This window comes from Nicotiana tabacum, chromosome 5 (genome assembly GCF_000715075.1).
Source record: "Nicotiana tabacum cultivar K326 chromosome 5, ASM71507v2, whole genome shotgun sequence".
Taxonomy (NCBI): Eukaryota; Viridiplantae; Streptophyta; class Magnoliopsida; order Solanales; family Solanaceae; genus Nicotiana; species Nicotiana tabacum.
Genome location: NC_134084.1, coordinates 8,047,767 through 8,063,627, shown reverse-complemented (window position 1 = coordinate 8,063,627; position 15,861 = coordinate 8,047,767). Strand labels below are relative to the sequence as shown.

Genomic DNA, 15,861 nt, shown 5'->3' with positions numbered 1-15,861 from the left:
ACATAGAGGTGGGTCTAGCTCTTCCAATCCCCAGCCTCTTATAAATCGCCAGGGGCATATGATTAATGCTAGCCCCTAGATCACAAAGTGCCTTAGCAAAAGCAAAATTATCAATAGTGCAGGGAATTGTAAAGCTCCCTAGGTCAGATAGCTTCTCCGCAATTGGTCTAGTCACCATTGCACTGCAAGTCTGAGTAAGAGTCACCATGGCCAAGTCTTGGAAATCGAATTTTCGGGACATTAAATCCTTCATCATTTTTGCATACCCAGACATCTCTTTCAAAGCATATATCAAGGGAATACTTACCTGGATTTGTTTCAGCATCTCCAAGAACTTTTTATATTGCTCCTCTTTTTGGTACTTAGCCAGCCTCTGAGGGAATGGTGTAGGAGGTCTCTTCTTCCCAATGATTTGGGATTGCTCTTTATTATCTTCCACTTCAACTACTGGTTCCTGGGTTGTCTCAGTTTTTTTCTCAGTCTCAATCTGAATATTATTTTCTTCCTAGGTAGGCTGGACTATCACCTCTGTCAGTTTTGTTGACTCATCTAGCTCAATGGGCGCTGGTATGAGTGTCTCAGCTTGTCTGGTTTCTCGAGCTCTCTTTTGCTCTACATCCAAATCTCTGCCATTACGTAGACTCACTGCCATCAGCTGCTTCGAGCCTTGATCTTTTGGATTTATCTGGGTGTCTGCAGGTAATGTCCCATGAGGGCGATTGTTCAGAGACATCGAAATTTGGCCCATCTGCACTTCAATATTCTTGATAGCTGAATCATGTGCATCTACTCTCTCACTAATTTTTGCATTAGACCCAATAACCTGCTGCATCATTGCCTCAAGTCTAGCAAACCCATCTTTCTGTCGTCCACTATTCTGCTACTAAGGAGGGTGATACCCCTGCTGCTGATTCTGATTGTTATATCCTTGTGGCCTTGGGTAAGGTGCCATATTGTTAGGATGTCCCATACCTCCCATGTTCCCATTGTTGAACTATGGCTGGATTGTCCTGTATGGCTGATTTTACTGGGCCCAATTCTGACCACCATGTCTCTGGCCTCCATAATTAGACACATAGTTCATATCTTCAGGGTAGTGATGATGATCATGTTCTGCATTCCATTGGTTACCAGTTGGCTGACTAATGCAAGATGTGCACAAGCCCCCATTTGTAGTATCTACGATGTGTACCTGCTGTTTTTGCCCTGACTCTTCCACCTTTTTAGTGAGTATACTCATCTGTGTCAATAAGGTGGCGATATTTTCAGCCATAGAGTTGGATGGATCTAAGGGCACTGAGTGAACCACTGGAGTGATAGGTGCATTCCTGGTTGTCCATCCCGAATTCTGCCCCATCTTATCAAGCAGACTTTGGCCTTCTCTCCATGTTTTGCTCAAAAATGCTCCACCAGCTGAAGCATCAACAATGTTCTTCACGCTATCTGACAATTCTATATAAAACCGCTACCCCAACATCAGATCTGGAATACCTTGATGCAGACATATAACCAGCATCCCTTTGAAATGTTCCCATGTTTCATGCAGTGTCTCCATTGGTCTCTGTTTAAAACTCAAAATTTCATCAATTTGTTGAGCAGTCTTGTTGGGTGGGTGGAACTTATTATGGAATTGCTTGAGTAACTCTTCCCAAGTTGTTATGGAATTTATGGGGAATGAGTTTGGCCAGGTTTGGGTAACTTCTATCACTGAGAATAGAAACAATAACAGCTTGATTGCTTCCGGAGTTACGTTGGGCTGCCTTTGGGTTTTGCAGATTGACAGAAAAATTTTCAAGTGCTGTTGAGGATCTTCGATTTGTGACCCCGAAATAGTCCCTTGTTTTGCAACAAGTGTAGCATGTTATTCGTGATTTGAAACGATTCAGCCTGTATCTGCAGGACTACAATCGTTGTGGCCAGATTTTCAGTTGTGAGTTGTGCCCATTCATAGAGAGCAGCCTCTGGCGCTATTGGTATAGCTAGGTCTACTTCGTGATCCCCCATGGCTGGTTCGAATTGTTCAGTTGTTTGTTTTTCCGGTTGGCCCGATTCAAGGCCTTGAAAACTCTCTCGGGATCTGATAATGCTTTAAATACTTCACCAGTTCTCGATGAGTTTCTAGGCATGCACCTGTACACCCAAGTCAACAAATATTAAAATTTCAATGTATAGATTGGGTGTAGAGAAAACTGACTACACTAAAAAAATTTGTATTTCTTTCAATTATAATTGATAATACTGTTAATTCCCCAGCAACAGCGCCAAAATTTGATCACGCCCAACTATGCCTTATAAAAAGGACACGCGGACGTTGCAAATATAATTTGAGTATTTAGCCCAGAGTCTAACCCACAAGGAATTAACCTATCAGTTACTTCTCGTTAGACTTACTATATTCTATGAAATCAACTTCCCAAACGTTGTAAATAACAATTGAGGGTATTTCTACTAACTACAAATGAATGTAACTAAGCAACTGAAAACTAACTATGATTGAGTTGTAAACAATTAAGAGAAGGTTCTAAGATTATAATTTCCCCCTATTGATGGAATCCCTTCCGGTTATGCTTCACATAGAATCACCAAATCATCTCTATCAATCATGAGCACTCCTATTACCGTAAATCTCTCCCGAGTAATCACGATAATTTACTAGATGCACTCTCCCGAGATACGCTAGCTGGCTTTGTTTATTACAGCTCACTTTAGATTGCACCTAAGGCTTTGTTATCCCTAATCCCGCCTTTAAACCCGCAGTTATTGATCCCTCATATACTTTGGGAGTGGTGTTGTTCAACAATTACCTAAATATGCACTCTCCCCTAAGTTATGCACACTAAATAGGCATAGCTAATTGAGGATCCTGTCAATTAACTACAACAAACACATAGTTGAACAAATAGAGATTAAATCAGGCAAACTATATTAACACAACAAGAAGTTCATCCTTCAATAGGTTCCATTAAAACATTAGACTAAATATTTAGCTACACATACTATGGTTCATCATAACAATATTCAAATTCATCACAAATCATAAAAACAAAAGGAGGAAAGGAAGAAGTCGATGTTGAATTATCCTCCTTGCCTCTTGCCTTTCCTTTTCTTGATCTAAGCTATGAAAACCTTTATAATGATCTCTTGGACGAGCTATACCTTCTATAGGTTAAGTGGATTTGCCCCGGAATGAACAATTTTACCCTTGAAAATTACTTTTCCGGAACTGGTCTAGCGCGGTCGCGCTAATGGACGCGCTAGTGACCGCGGATATGCCCTATCATTCTACCTCGACCATCTGGGCTAGCGCGGTCGCGCTAGTGGACGCGCTAGTCCAGGTCTTCATTTCATCACTTCTTTCTCTCGACTTCCCACGTACTCATCTCCAAGGGGCTTTTCTTGCTTCAATTTAGCTCCAATCATAGTTTTAAGTCCTTATACATGCTATGCACTCATGCAACGTGTGAAATTCACAGTTAGATCCAATTTAACATCATTTAACTATATTATAGCAGTGAAACATAATCAAGCTGGGGCATAAATAATCGCCAAATTACATAAATCTAGCCTATTATCATCTTCCATGTGAGAATGACTCTATTTGGTACGTGAGTTGTCAGTATGATTATGTGGTGTGATGAGGGCAAAGGATGCCAAGTGTTAGGGTTCAGGTATTGAGACCCGCATTGTATGACTATAAGATGAGGTGTCACAAGGTGACTTATATTCGAAGGTTATTTATTTGAGAAGATCATGCTCGAAAAGTATTTATTTTGAAAGAACTATTATTTTTGAAAAGAACATTTATTTGAACGAAGTATATTTCGAAATATTTTTATCACTTGAAGGATGTGTCACTACCCGGGTTTCCCACCCTCGGGAGTCGTGATGGCGCCTACTAGTAAAAGTTAGGCAAGCCAACTCTTTGAACAATTTACTTTTTTCCCATTTTTAATCCTTTAACAATTATGAACCAACAGTTTATAAACAACAGAATTTAAACAAGCGGAAGAAACAAATAAAATCGTATAAATATTTCTAATACAATTTCTTAAGCAAAGACTACCCAGAACTGGTATCACAACTTCACAGACGGTCTAGGAATACTTCAAATAAGATCCAAAAAATAAATACTACACTGTTTCTGAAATACATAAATGAAACATGATGAAAGGATAGAGGGAGACGCCAGGGCCTGCGGACGCCTGCAGGACTACCTTGGATCTCTGAATGGACTGAAGATAGCAACCCAAAGCTACGGTCTATATGCTCCAGTACCGAGATCTACACACAGTGTAGAGTGTAGTATCAACACAACCGACCCCATGTGCTGGTAAATGCCTAGTCTAACCTCGGCGAAGTAGTGACGAGGCTAGGACCAGACTACCAAATAACCTGTACAGTTAAATCATATACAGCGGAAAATAAAAGCATGAATGTATAGTTAAGAATGGGAGGGGGAAACATGCTGCGGGGAAACATCAAATGTTAACAGAAGGACAACAGGTAAATATAAGGAACACCATAGCTCAACTATCAACAAGAATCAGAAATCAAACAAGTGCACGGTATCACCCCTCGTGCTTTTACTCTCGTCCTCACCATATGAATCAATATAATCTGCACGGCATCACCTTTCGTGCTTTTACTCTCGTCCTCACCATAAAAATCAATATAATCGGCACAGAATTGTACATCATGCGGCACGACATCACCCTTCATGCTTTACACTCTTCCTCACAAAATCATACACGGCATCACCCTTCGTACTTTAACAATCTCTCACTAAAATAATACACGACATCACCCTTCGTGCTTTAACGCTCTTCCTTACCCAAACAACAATCACAAACAATAAGGGTAAGGAAGTAAATAAAGTCATAATAAAATCCCAACAATGGAAAAATAGTTCAACAATCAAATCCCGGCAAGGGAAAAATATCAAAAACATCAACATCCCAGCAAGGGAGATAGCATTAAAAGCAACAACATCCCGGCAAGGGAGACAATATAATAATCCTCTTCTCTTTTTCACATTTACTTCACAACTCATTTCACAACTTGAGCCAATGCTCTATAAGGTTCAATTGCCAATTATACTTCCATAATTCATTATACAACTTGAGCCAACGCTCTTCAACATTCAAATACCACTATTACTTCCACAAGCTTTACTCAACAATAGAAATTATAACATAAGGCATGAACAATACAAACGAAGACACATTAATCATGGTATAAGACTCACAGGCATGCTTGACACCAACGTATAGATACTCGTCACCATGCCTATACGTCGTACTCAACAACTAACACATAGCAAATAGGACACAACTCCTAATCCCTCAAGCTAAGGTTAGACCAAACACTTACCTCGATGCCACGAACACAATTCAAGTCTCAACTATCACTTTACCTCTTGATTCCACCACCAATTCGCTCATATCTAGCCACAAGTTACTTAACTATATCAATAAATGCTAAATGAATCAATTCCAATGTATGAAAATAGGTTTTCTAAAGTTTTTTTCCCAAAAAGTCAAAAATTGTCCCCGGTCCCACATGGTCAAAACCCGAGGTTCGAATCAAAACCCAATTACCCATTCCACCACAAACCCAAATATATAATTTGTTTTGAAATCGGACCTCAAATCGAGGTCCAAATCCTCAAGATTTGAAAAACTTAGGTTCTACCCAAAACACCCAATTTCCTCTATGAAAACCTTTGATTTTAAGTTGAATCACGAGAAAAGATGTTAAAGATTAATAAAAACGAGTTAGAAATGACTTACAATTGATTTGAAAGAGTACTTGTCCTTGAAAAATTGCCCAAGAGTGTTTAGATTTTGAAAGCGTTTGAAAAATGGTTGAAATGCGTCTAAGTTATGATTTTGTAGGTTGCAGATGTCGCAATTGCGACCAGGGTTCACAATTGAGAACCCCTCAGACTGCTAACTTCGCAAATGTGAAGCTTTTGTCGCATTTGTGACCCAGCTTATTTCTGGTCACCTTCGCATTTGCGAGGGAGCATTCGCAAATGTAATGTCGCGTTTGCGATAAAGAAGTCGCATTTGCGACCAAGGCAGCCCAGGTCAGATATCTCATTTGCGAGCTCGCATCCAGTCTTCGAAACCTGCAACATACCAGCTAAAAACCTGCAACTTCCTAAGTTCAATTCCACTCCGTGGCCTATCCAAAACTCACTCGAGCCCTCGGGGCTCCAAACCAAACATGTACACCAACCTAAAAATATCATACGGACTTGCTCGTGCAATCAAATTACCAAAATAACATCAATAACTATGAATTGAAACCAACCTAAAAATATCATACAGACTTGCTCGTACAATCAAATTACCAAAATAATAACAATAACTATGAATTGAACCCCAAACTCATGAAATCATCCAAGAACACCCAAAATTCCAATTTCTTAACTTTAAGTCCGTTTTATACCAAACCAATCCCGATCTTTACCAAATTTTACAGATTCAACCAAATTATTATTTCAAACTTGTACCGGGCTCCGGAACTAAAATACGGGCCCGATGCTATCAAATTCAAACATATTTCATTTTCAAAAACTCATATATATTCCAGAAAATAATTTTCTTTAAAAATTTATTTTTCGGGCTTGGGAACTCGGAATTCGATTCCGGGCATACGCCCAAATCCTATATTTTCCTACGGACCCCCCGGGATCGTCAAATCATGAGTCCGGGTCTGTTTACCCAAAATATTGACCGAAGTCAACTTAAAATTCATTTTAAAGGCAAAATTTATCATTTTCATAGATTTTCACATAATGGCTTTCCGGCTTTGCGCTCGGACTACGCATGCAAATCGAGGTGAGGCAGAAAGAGGTTTTTAAGGCCTCGGAACACAGAATTTATTTCTAAAATAAGTGATGACGATTTGACTAATCGATTGAAGTTTGCTAGCTAAAACCAAATGTGAAAAATTGTCGTAATTGCTAAGTTATGACTTGTTTTTGCTGTACTTGTGATTTCGGATTTGGGTTGTATTTTCGTTAACGTTTCTGTGTTCTTATCATAGTGTTTCACTGTTACTTGTTGTTTTTCCTTCCTTATTGCAATTATTGTGTTGTTAGCTATATCGAGTTGTCTTTATATAGATAATATGTTCTGTTGTTCCTATACTTATATTTGTTCTGCTTATTAGACCAGTAGGTGTCTTGACTGTTCCTTGTCAGTACTCCACCGAGGTTAGTCTTGATACTCACTGGGCATCGCTGTGATGTGCTCATACTACACTTATGCATATTTTTGCATGCAAATCCAGGTATTGATCGTTAGTAGCTGAGTGGATTCTTGCCGAGGAGACTCAAGGTAAACATGTTGTTGCATTCGCAGGTTTCGGAGTCACCTTCCTATTTTTATATTCACATTATTGTACTTATTTCCATACGGTTGTGTTTAGAAGTTGTAGCGAAACTTTGTAGAGCTTATGACTTGTACTACCAGGTTTTGGGAATTATAAATTTTGTAGAAATTTCTGCTTCAAAATTGTTAAATTTCATTTATTATTGTGGTATTTCAGTGTGAGTTAGGCTTACCTAGTCCCTAAGACTAGGTGTCATCACGATACTCAAACAGAGGAAAAGTTGGGTCGTGACATTAGCCTTAAGTTGAAGATGGGTACTATTATTTCTCTCCTTTGTCAATTAATATTTGTTGCATTAATTTGTGGATCGCGATCTCACACTAATCCTTACATGTTCCCGTAGTAGGCCGGCCAGCGGCCCTACCTAAACCAATTATCAAATATCAGTACCTAGGCCCCATTACAAGAAAGGTTCGACTTCCAAGCCGTACATGGAGCTTCTGCCTCATACAGCTCCTCTAGGGACAGAGATAAGTTCAGTCCAGACTTGTGCAGTTAATTTATTTTTTATTTTTCTCCTCTCTAGCCGTACTTTTTAGTACGCATTTGGACATATATTGGTAAATGTTTGGAAAAAAATATAATATTTAAATTGAAAATGAAAATGAGTATTTAAAAGTTGTAGTTGTGTTTGAACACAAAAATATAACTGAGTTTTGTGAGTGAAAACTTAAAAAGGTACAAGTTTGATATATGCAAATGTCTACAATGCATGATATACTTCCATTATCTAGTAGCATGTCATGTGTGTACGTTAGGAGCGAAGCTTTGCAACTCTCACTATCAATTGACCGATTTACCAGCTCATTTATTATTATTATTAATTATTATTATTATTATTATTACTATTATTGTCTATAATAATTTTATTATCTATTAACTTATTCATCGTTCTTTTTAAACACATCATAAGTGGGGTTTGGGGAATATAGTATGTACGCAAATCTTACCCCTACTCTAGGGGATAGAGACGTTGTTTCCGAAAGACCCTCGGCTCAAAATGACGAAAAGAAACATTATATATATTGTCTCTTATATATACTTGAAAAAGAATAACTAAAATGAAGCCAAATAAAAAATGCAGTAAAATCTTTGAAAACGATTAAAAGTTATAGTAAAAAAGATAAGAGAAATAAAAGGAGCAATTAGAAAAACACTAGGTGATTTTCATCTGTCCAAATCTTAACGAGTAGAAATACCTAATATTTATGCTAGTGGAACATAGTAAGTATCTGATGGAATTTAAGGTACGCACAAACTAATCCAAACAACACCGTTTTAAAGAAAAAAAAACAAAGAGCAGCTAGCAATATATAAGTATTAGCAACCTAAGATCCTCAAATGTGGCCAACTTGCTTTTAAGTTTTTCTTCCCATTTTTACTTGTTTTTCCATCCTTAGTACTTTTGCTTCTCTCAAAATGCAACTCCTTCTTCATGTTAGATGATTGCTCCAAATCTTGTGCCACCTTATGAGATTTGTTCTGCAAAAAAAAAAAAAAAAAAAAAGAATTAAAAAAAACAAAATTAAAATGAAAGGAAATAAAATAGTTCTTATTTTTTTAAAGCATATATTTATGGGTTAGATTTCTATACTGGCAGTGCAAATTTTTTTACCATATAACCGAAAAGATTCCTATAGGTAATCGTCCATTAAAAAAATGAGATTAGTAACATATACAGGTACACATGTACAACAAGTTAAAATAATGATAGCGTAGATTAATTAGAGGACGGATTATATTTTACAAGTGGATTTTAGATTATCATATTAAGTCGATCTATCATAGTCAATAAAATTATATAATAATTAGTTAAATTGCATTGGTAATATAAAAGTTTGTTTATAAGCTACAAACTTTATCGCCAATTTGTCGGTAAATCGCTCGTAGCTAATAGAATTTCTTGATAATTTTTTACTATTCTGAGCTAAATAGGATTAGCGACGAATTTTTCTATTTAGCTATAACATTTGCATCGCTATAAATTGGGGTTAATAGTTACAAATTTGATAAAACCTAATAGCTTTAGCTAAAACTTTATATTTATGTTAAAAATTCATTTAAATATATAAATAATCTATCCAAAATCTAGTAAGTGAAAATAATTGTGATCCAAAACGCATAAACTAAAAATCCCGACTGCGCCTCTGAACTAAATTAAAATGAATTTGACAAAACATTACCTGTGAGGATTCACACTCGTTGAGGGAGAGTTGAGATTGTGATTTGCAGGGAGGTTTTGGATAATCAAAAGTTGGATAAGAATTCCAATCTGTTTGTTTCTTGGTATCATTTCTGGAGCTTTCTGTAAATGGAGTCTGTATATTGGAAGAGCATGATGTTTTTGCAGCTTCAATTTCCAGGCATAGCTGCATTAATAAATGAATAATTAATTTAAATACTTGTTTATTCAATTATTCAAATTAAAAATGGTTAGTGGATATGTAATATACGTATAATCAATGTTGAATATGTATATAATCATTTATAATTTTGTTTGTAATCTGTGTATACCGGATACAACAACAACAACAATAATAACAAAAACAATATATTCCCACAAATAGGGAACACATCAAATCGTGAATCAGGCCGACAATTTGTTTAAAGATCCCTTAATAAATAGTCATCACATGAACATTTAATTTATATATACACTGTAAAAGATTTTTACATTATCGTTATATTTAACCTGTCGTAACATGTTACTTACCTTGTATTTTAGGTTACTAATACTACTAATTACCATAAATGGTAATTAACCTATAATTATCTCCAAGTGATTTTGAAGTCTAATTCTTTTAAACCGTCATAACATAGGCGCACCTATGTTATAGAATGAGAGGTTACCGACACCCGTAAAGTTCGCAAAAATTAAATTTTATGTATATATGTATATGTTTCTAAAAAATAGTGATATATTAATAGTGACACCATATATACAGAGCGAATTTTGGTTGAATGCAAATGTGCACCCGCTACTTCTAAATTCTAGGTCCGCCTCTGAATTCGTCAATATATCTATATACAATCTATATGAGTTTTCCCGGAATCAGCCTCTTTGCCCTTCCGGAATAGGGGTAAGGTCTGCATACATTCCACCATTTTCAGATCCCACTAGTGGAATTTTACTGGGTATATTATTGTTGTTGTTGTACAATCTATATGAGTTTTACGTTCTACGCATTGACAGAGAAAAAAAAAATATTACATAATTGTTACTCCTTTAAATAATTTGGAGAAAGAATTTAACCTGAAATAGCCGAGTCTCGAGAGAAGTTAGACGATCCAAGAGTGAATTTTTGGATGAAGTTTCTTGAATTTCCACTTTCATTGGCACAAATTGCCCCTTTCCTTTACAGCATATTGATACTGTTTTTTGTCTAATTATATTCTTCTTTTTCACCTTCTCTTTTTCTTCAATACGTTTCACCTTTTAATAACCAAAAATAAAAAAAACATTAGAATGGAAAAAATGGAACATAAATATATAACAAAATATCAGTTTCAAGAAATTAAATGAACTTACAACAATAGAATCTAAGGGATTCATTCTTTAGACAAGCTGAAAGCCTAGTATGATGAAATGGTTTTTCTTACTTATGTTTATTAATTGGTTGTGAACTGATTTATTGGGATATTAGTTAAGATCTAAAAATAAATCTAAATTATTGGTAGACTATTTCCAAAACTGTTAAGATCTAATTCCCATAAATCTCTCCTCTTTCTTGACCATGTTGAGCCTTAGATGGCCAATATGTGGAGGAGCACTTTATGGTCAATATTTACATCCAGTGTAAATATCGAGTGCGGGTAAATTTTTACCAGCTTAATCATACGTTATCTAGTAAGTAATATTTATATGCAGTGTAAACACAAAGTGCGAGTTAGTTTTTACCAGCATAATTATATCTTATTTAATAAGATTTGCATGCAATGTAATTACTGAGTACGGGTAAGTTTTTACCAGTATAATTATATGTTATCTAGTAATATTTACATGCAGTGTAAATATCGAGTGCGAGTAAATTTTTACCAGCATGATTATACGTTATCTAGTCGTTACGAGAATTCATCATGGATTGATTAGTTATATGTTGGTTGCCAACCTACAATAATCCTCTTCCTTTATTCAGTTTTGTGACCAGCAATATGAATAAGCTCACACAGGCAGAGTTAAATAACTAATCTCCAGTTAGAATCGGGGACCTTTAGTTTGTGAGATTACCGTGTTAATCAATTATAATACTAATTATTTTAATTTTGTATAATGTTAACCGGGACGAATATAAAGGGATAAACATGGTTAGTGCATGAGAGTCTATACAAATAAACTCAATTTGTTTGGGATTGAGGCGTGACTATCATTGTTTTATATTATTAATAATTATCTAGGCACATAAAAGGTAATTAAATATTACAGTTCTATTTATAATAACGACAGTTAGTAACCTGAAAAATAATACAAATAGCGTTTGTACACCATATTAATTTAATTGCACTTATTTTTTTTTAAATGCATTTCTTTTTTCTTAACTACAGCAAATAGCATGGAGGAACATAAGGGCCAAAAAGGAAAGAAAAAAAAAGTTGGCATCCACATCAATCTGACCAATGGTGTACTTTTGTGTAGGGCTGTTCATTCGGATTGGATATCCGAAATTCGAACTGATCCATTCAATTTCGGATTTTGGATTTAGGATTGGATCGGATCGGATTTCGGATTGTGTTTATTAAAATTTCGGATTTCGGATCGGATTCGGATTGGTATATTTTAATCCGATCAGATCCGAAATTCGAAATTATTAGGGCATATACAAATACTACACTTTAATTTCGGATACTCAGTACTTCCTTTACATCAACCTCCAAGTTATTACCTTTACAATTGCTAGATTTAGCTATATTGGCACCATAGTACGCTCATAATTGCATAAACATGAATTTTTCTTAATGTATTGCCTCTTTTACAAAGAAAATATACATATTAGTTTAACTTTGAGGCATAATAATACGATCCGAAATTCGATCCGATCCAAACTTTAAAATCCGATCCAATCCGATATAATTCGGATCGGATTCGGATTGCATTTTTTAGAATCCAAAATCCGAAATTCGAATCCGAAATGTGCTAAATCCGATCCGATCCGATCGGTGCACAACCCTACTTTTGTGGTGGGATTATAGTAAATCTTGAACGAATGTCAATTTTTCAACTATTTGAAGTGGCAAATGGCAATAATTGAGATTTTTCATCATGCAAAACAACTTCAGAAAGTTAATGGCTTTGTTTCTTATTTATTTATTATTTTTATTTGATATTCAATATCCTTTTTGGAGTCCTAATTAATATAAATTCATGTTATATAACGCTCATTAAATGCGTTTTCGTCAGAATTTCTTTTATGTTTAGGACTCTATTTGGCTAAAACGACTGATAGATACTCTTAATATAATTTGGTATTATCTGTTTTAGGTTATATATGCAGTTTTTCTCAAAAGGCCTCATACCATTAACCCCTCACCATTATGGGCAAATTTAGAGATTAACTATGTGCTATTCACATGATTCAAGTTATAAACTGGGTCATAGATGGGCAAAGGCAGTAAGTCAGGCCCCATGCCACATTCCGCCATCTCCACACTCGTCCAACCAACCAGAAGCAGAGCTAGAGCATATGTTATAGGTTCGGCCGAACTCAGTAGTTTTAATCCAAACCTTATTTTGGATCCGCCTCTGCAGCCAACCATTGGCTCTTATATGTATTGTTGGATTAAAACGGTCCACACGTACTCTTAACATGGTGTGATATTGTCCGCTTTGATCTTTCCAAAATGCTTTATACCATTAAGAATATCTAACTCCTTATAAGTAACTTTTTTTTTCTTTTTACTTTTCATGTTGTACTTTATTCACACATATCCAACAAACTCGAATCCGAGACATCTGATTATCGAGAGTTTCTTCGACAATATCCGGCTACAATTGGACTTCCATTGGAACAACATATCTTCATAGCCATTTCGAAACATATTCAGAAACATGCTAGCTAGTTTCAGCTGACCAAAGTTCATTGAATCCAATCGAAGCTCAAATCAAAAGTGTTACGCAAGAAAATTGTCACTAAAAAAAGGTGCAGAAAACTTAAAAAGACGATAATATGAAAGTGTACTATTCAAAATATATTGCTACGAGTTTATTTTGTCGTCCATTTATTCCTTTATTCTTGACCAGAGCTTTCAGGTACCCTCGTTATGGAGTCGCTTTTGTTAGAGAACATTTTATCCCAATGTGGGACTTTCCGATTGGAATCCGAGTTTTGTCGGACCCAAATATAAATATTACAGTTCTATTTATAATAACGGTAGTTAGTAACCTGAAAAATAATACAAATAGCCTTTGTACACCATATTAATTTAATTGCACTGATTTTTTTTAAAATGCATTTCTTTTTTCATAACTACAGCAAATAGCATAGAGGAACATAAGGGCCAAAAAAGGAAAAAAAAAACTGGGATCCACATCAATCTGACAACAATGGTGTACTTTTGTGGTGGGATTATATTAAATCTTGACCGAATTTCAATGTTTCAACTATTTGAAGTGGCAAACGGCAATGACAGAGATTTTTCATCACGCAAAACAACTTTAGAAACTTAATGGCTTTGTTTCTTATTTATTTATTTCTTTATTATTTTCACTAGATATTCGATATCTTTTTGGAGTCTTAATTAATATAAATTCGTGTTATATAAGGCTCATTAATTGCGTTTCCGTCAGAATTTCTTTTATGTTTAGGGCTCTATTGAGTTTAAACAATCCATAAATCCGTCAGAATTCATTTTAGGCCAAACCCATATAGTTTTTTCTAAAAGGCCTCGTACTATTAACCCATCATCATTCTGGGTAAATTTAGAGATTAACTGTGTTTCATTCACATGATTCCAGTTATAACCCATAGATGGGCAAAGGGACTAAGTTGGGCCCCAACGCCACATTATGCCATTTCCACACTCATCCAACCAACCATTGGCTCTTATACCCGTTTTAGTCCCGCTGGACTAAATGGACTAAAGATACTCTTAATATGGTGTGATATTGTCCGCTTCGAGCCAAGTCGTATGATTTTTTTCAAAAAACTCATACTATTAAGAGTAACTAACTCTTTATAAGTAGCATTTTTTTTCATTTCTACGATACTTTGTTCACATATACTTAACAAAGCTCGAACTCGAAACATCTGATTATCGAGAGTTCCTTCGACAATGATGCAAGCACATATGCTAGCTAGGTTCAGCTACCTCTAAGCTAAGTTCATTGAACCCCATCGAAGCTCAAACCAAAAGTGTTACGCAAGAAAATTGTCAGGAAAAAAAGGTGCAGAAAACTTAAAAAGAAGGATACTATGAATATGAAAGTGTACAATTTAAAATATATTGCTACGAGTTCCTTTTGCTGTCCATTTATTCCTTCGTCCTTTACTAGAGGTTTCAGATTCGAGCTTGAATATGGAGTCGCCTTTGTTAGGGAGTGCTTAATCCCCAATGTTAGATTTTCCAGTGCGAATCCAGATTGAGTCCGGCCTCAATATAAGTACCGAACACCAGATGAGAAACCAAAAAGAAAAAGAAGGTTCTAATAATTGATTGGAATCATTTTCCTAATTTTAGCTTTACATGTTTTATTTTAATTCGGTTACCTGCTTCTCTATGTTTTCTTGATTTTTGTCACATTAAGTGCACGTTTGGACATGAAATTTGATGGAAATTAAATTATTATTTTTTTTTTCGAAATCAGCATTTATTCAAAAATTTCCAATTTTCACAAGATGCATTTTAAAATTTTTTGAAAATTTGAAAAACTGCAAAAAACTATTTTTCAAAATTTTCACTCAAATCACTCACAAAACTGCAAAAACAACCCAAACTGAAATTTATGTCCAAACACAACTTTAAATTTCAAATACCATTTTCAGTTGAAAAAAAATTTCACAATTTTTTTGAATTTTACAATTCTTATGTCCAAACGCCTACAGCCTACTAATAATGGTAGGGATATATTAAAGATTAATTTATTGAACAACTACGTTCAAAGTTCGTAATTCAATATCATGGTGAAAATGCCGTGATTTAGTTTTGTTCGTCACATCAAAAAAATTAGAGTCGAAAATTTTGGTAATACAACCTAGCTATGATAGAGACAGTTCCACTAATTAACAACATCGTAATTACTTAAAACAGGAGATCTTAATTACAATCCATAATCCATTTTGACTAATAAAAAAAGGTCAGCTTTAAGATAGACAACTCTTTCTAGGAGGAAAACACAAAAGGTAAAGACTTTCTAATGTGTATAATCCGATATTAAACAATTAAACAGATTTTTAATGTGTATAATCCGATATTAAACAATTAAACAGATTTTTATTACTCTCACCCACTGTTCACACTAAATTAACT

The 15,861-nt window shown here is 35.2% G+C and overlaps 1 protein-coding gene across 1 annotated transcript; it reads right to left on the bottom strand.

Moving 5' to 3' along the window:
- Nucleotides 1-8,490: 8,490 nt before the first annotated feature.
- Nucleotides 8,491-11,187, bottom strand: LOC107821627 (uncharacterized). The gene is made up of 4 exons (XM_016648063.2): nucleotides 10,931-11,187; nucleotides 10,655-10,834; nucleotides 9,585-9,770; nucleotides 8,491-8,883 (listed from the first exon to the last, which is right to left on the bottom strand). Exons 1-4 carry the CDS (start codon nucleotides 10,952-10,954, stop codon nucleotides 8,722-8,724), a joined length of 552 nt encoding a protein of 183 aa, XP_016503549.1. The 5' UTR covers nucleotides 10,955-11,187; the 3' UTR covers nucleotides 8,491-8,721.
- Nucleotides 11,188-15,861: the final 4,674 nt, after the last annotated feature.

What these genes read in the sequence shown, in the direction of transcription:
- LOC107821627 (XM_016648063.2), bottom strand. Translation starts at nt 10,954, where the DNA reads ATGAATCCCTTAGATTCTATTGTT. An exon ending in ATCCCTTAGATTCTATTGTT is followed by an intron (nt 10,835 to 10,930) that starts GTAAGTTCATTT and finishes GGTTATTAAAAG; the next exon opens with GTGAAACGTATTGAAGAAAA. An exon ending in TCGAGACTCGGCTATTTCAG is followed by an intron (nt 9,771 to 10,654) that starts GTTAAATTCTTT and finishes TTATTAATGCAG; the next exon opens with CTATGCCTGGAAATTGAAGC.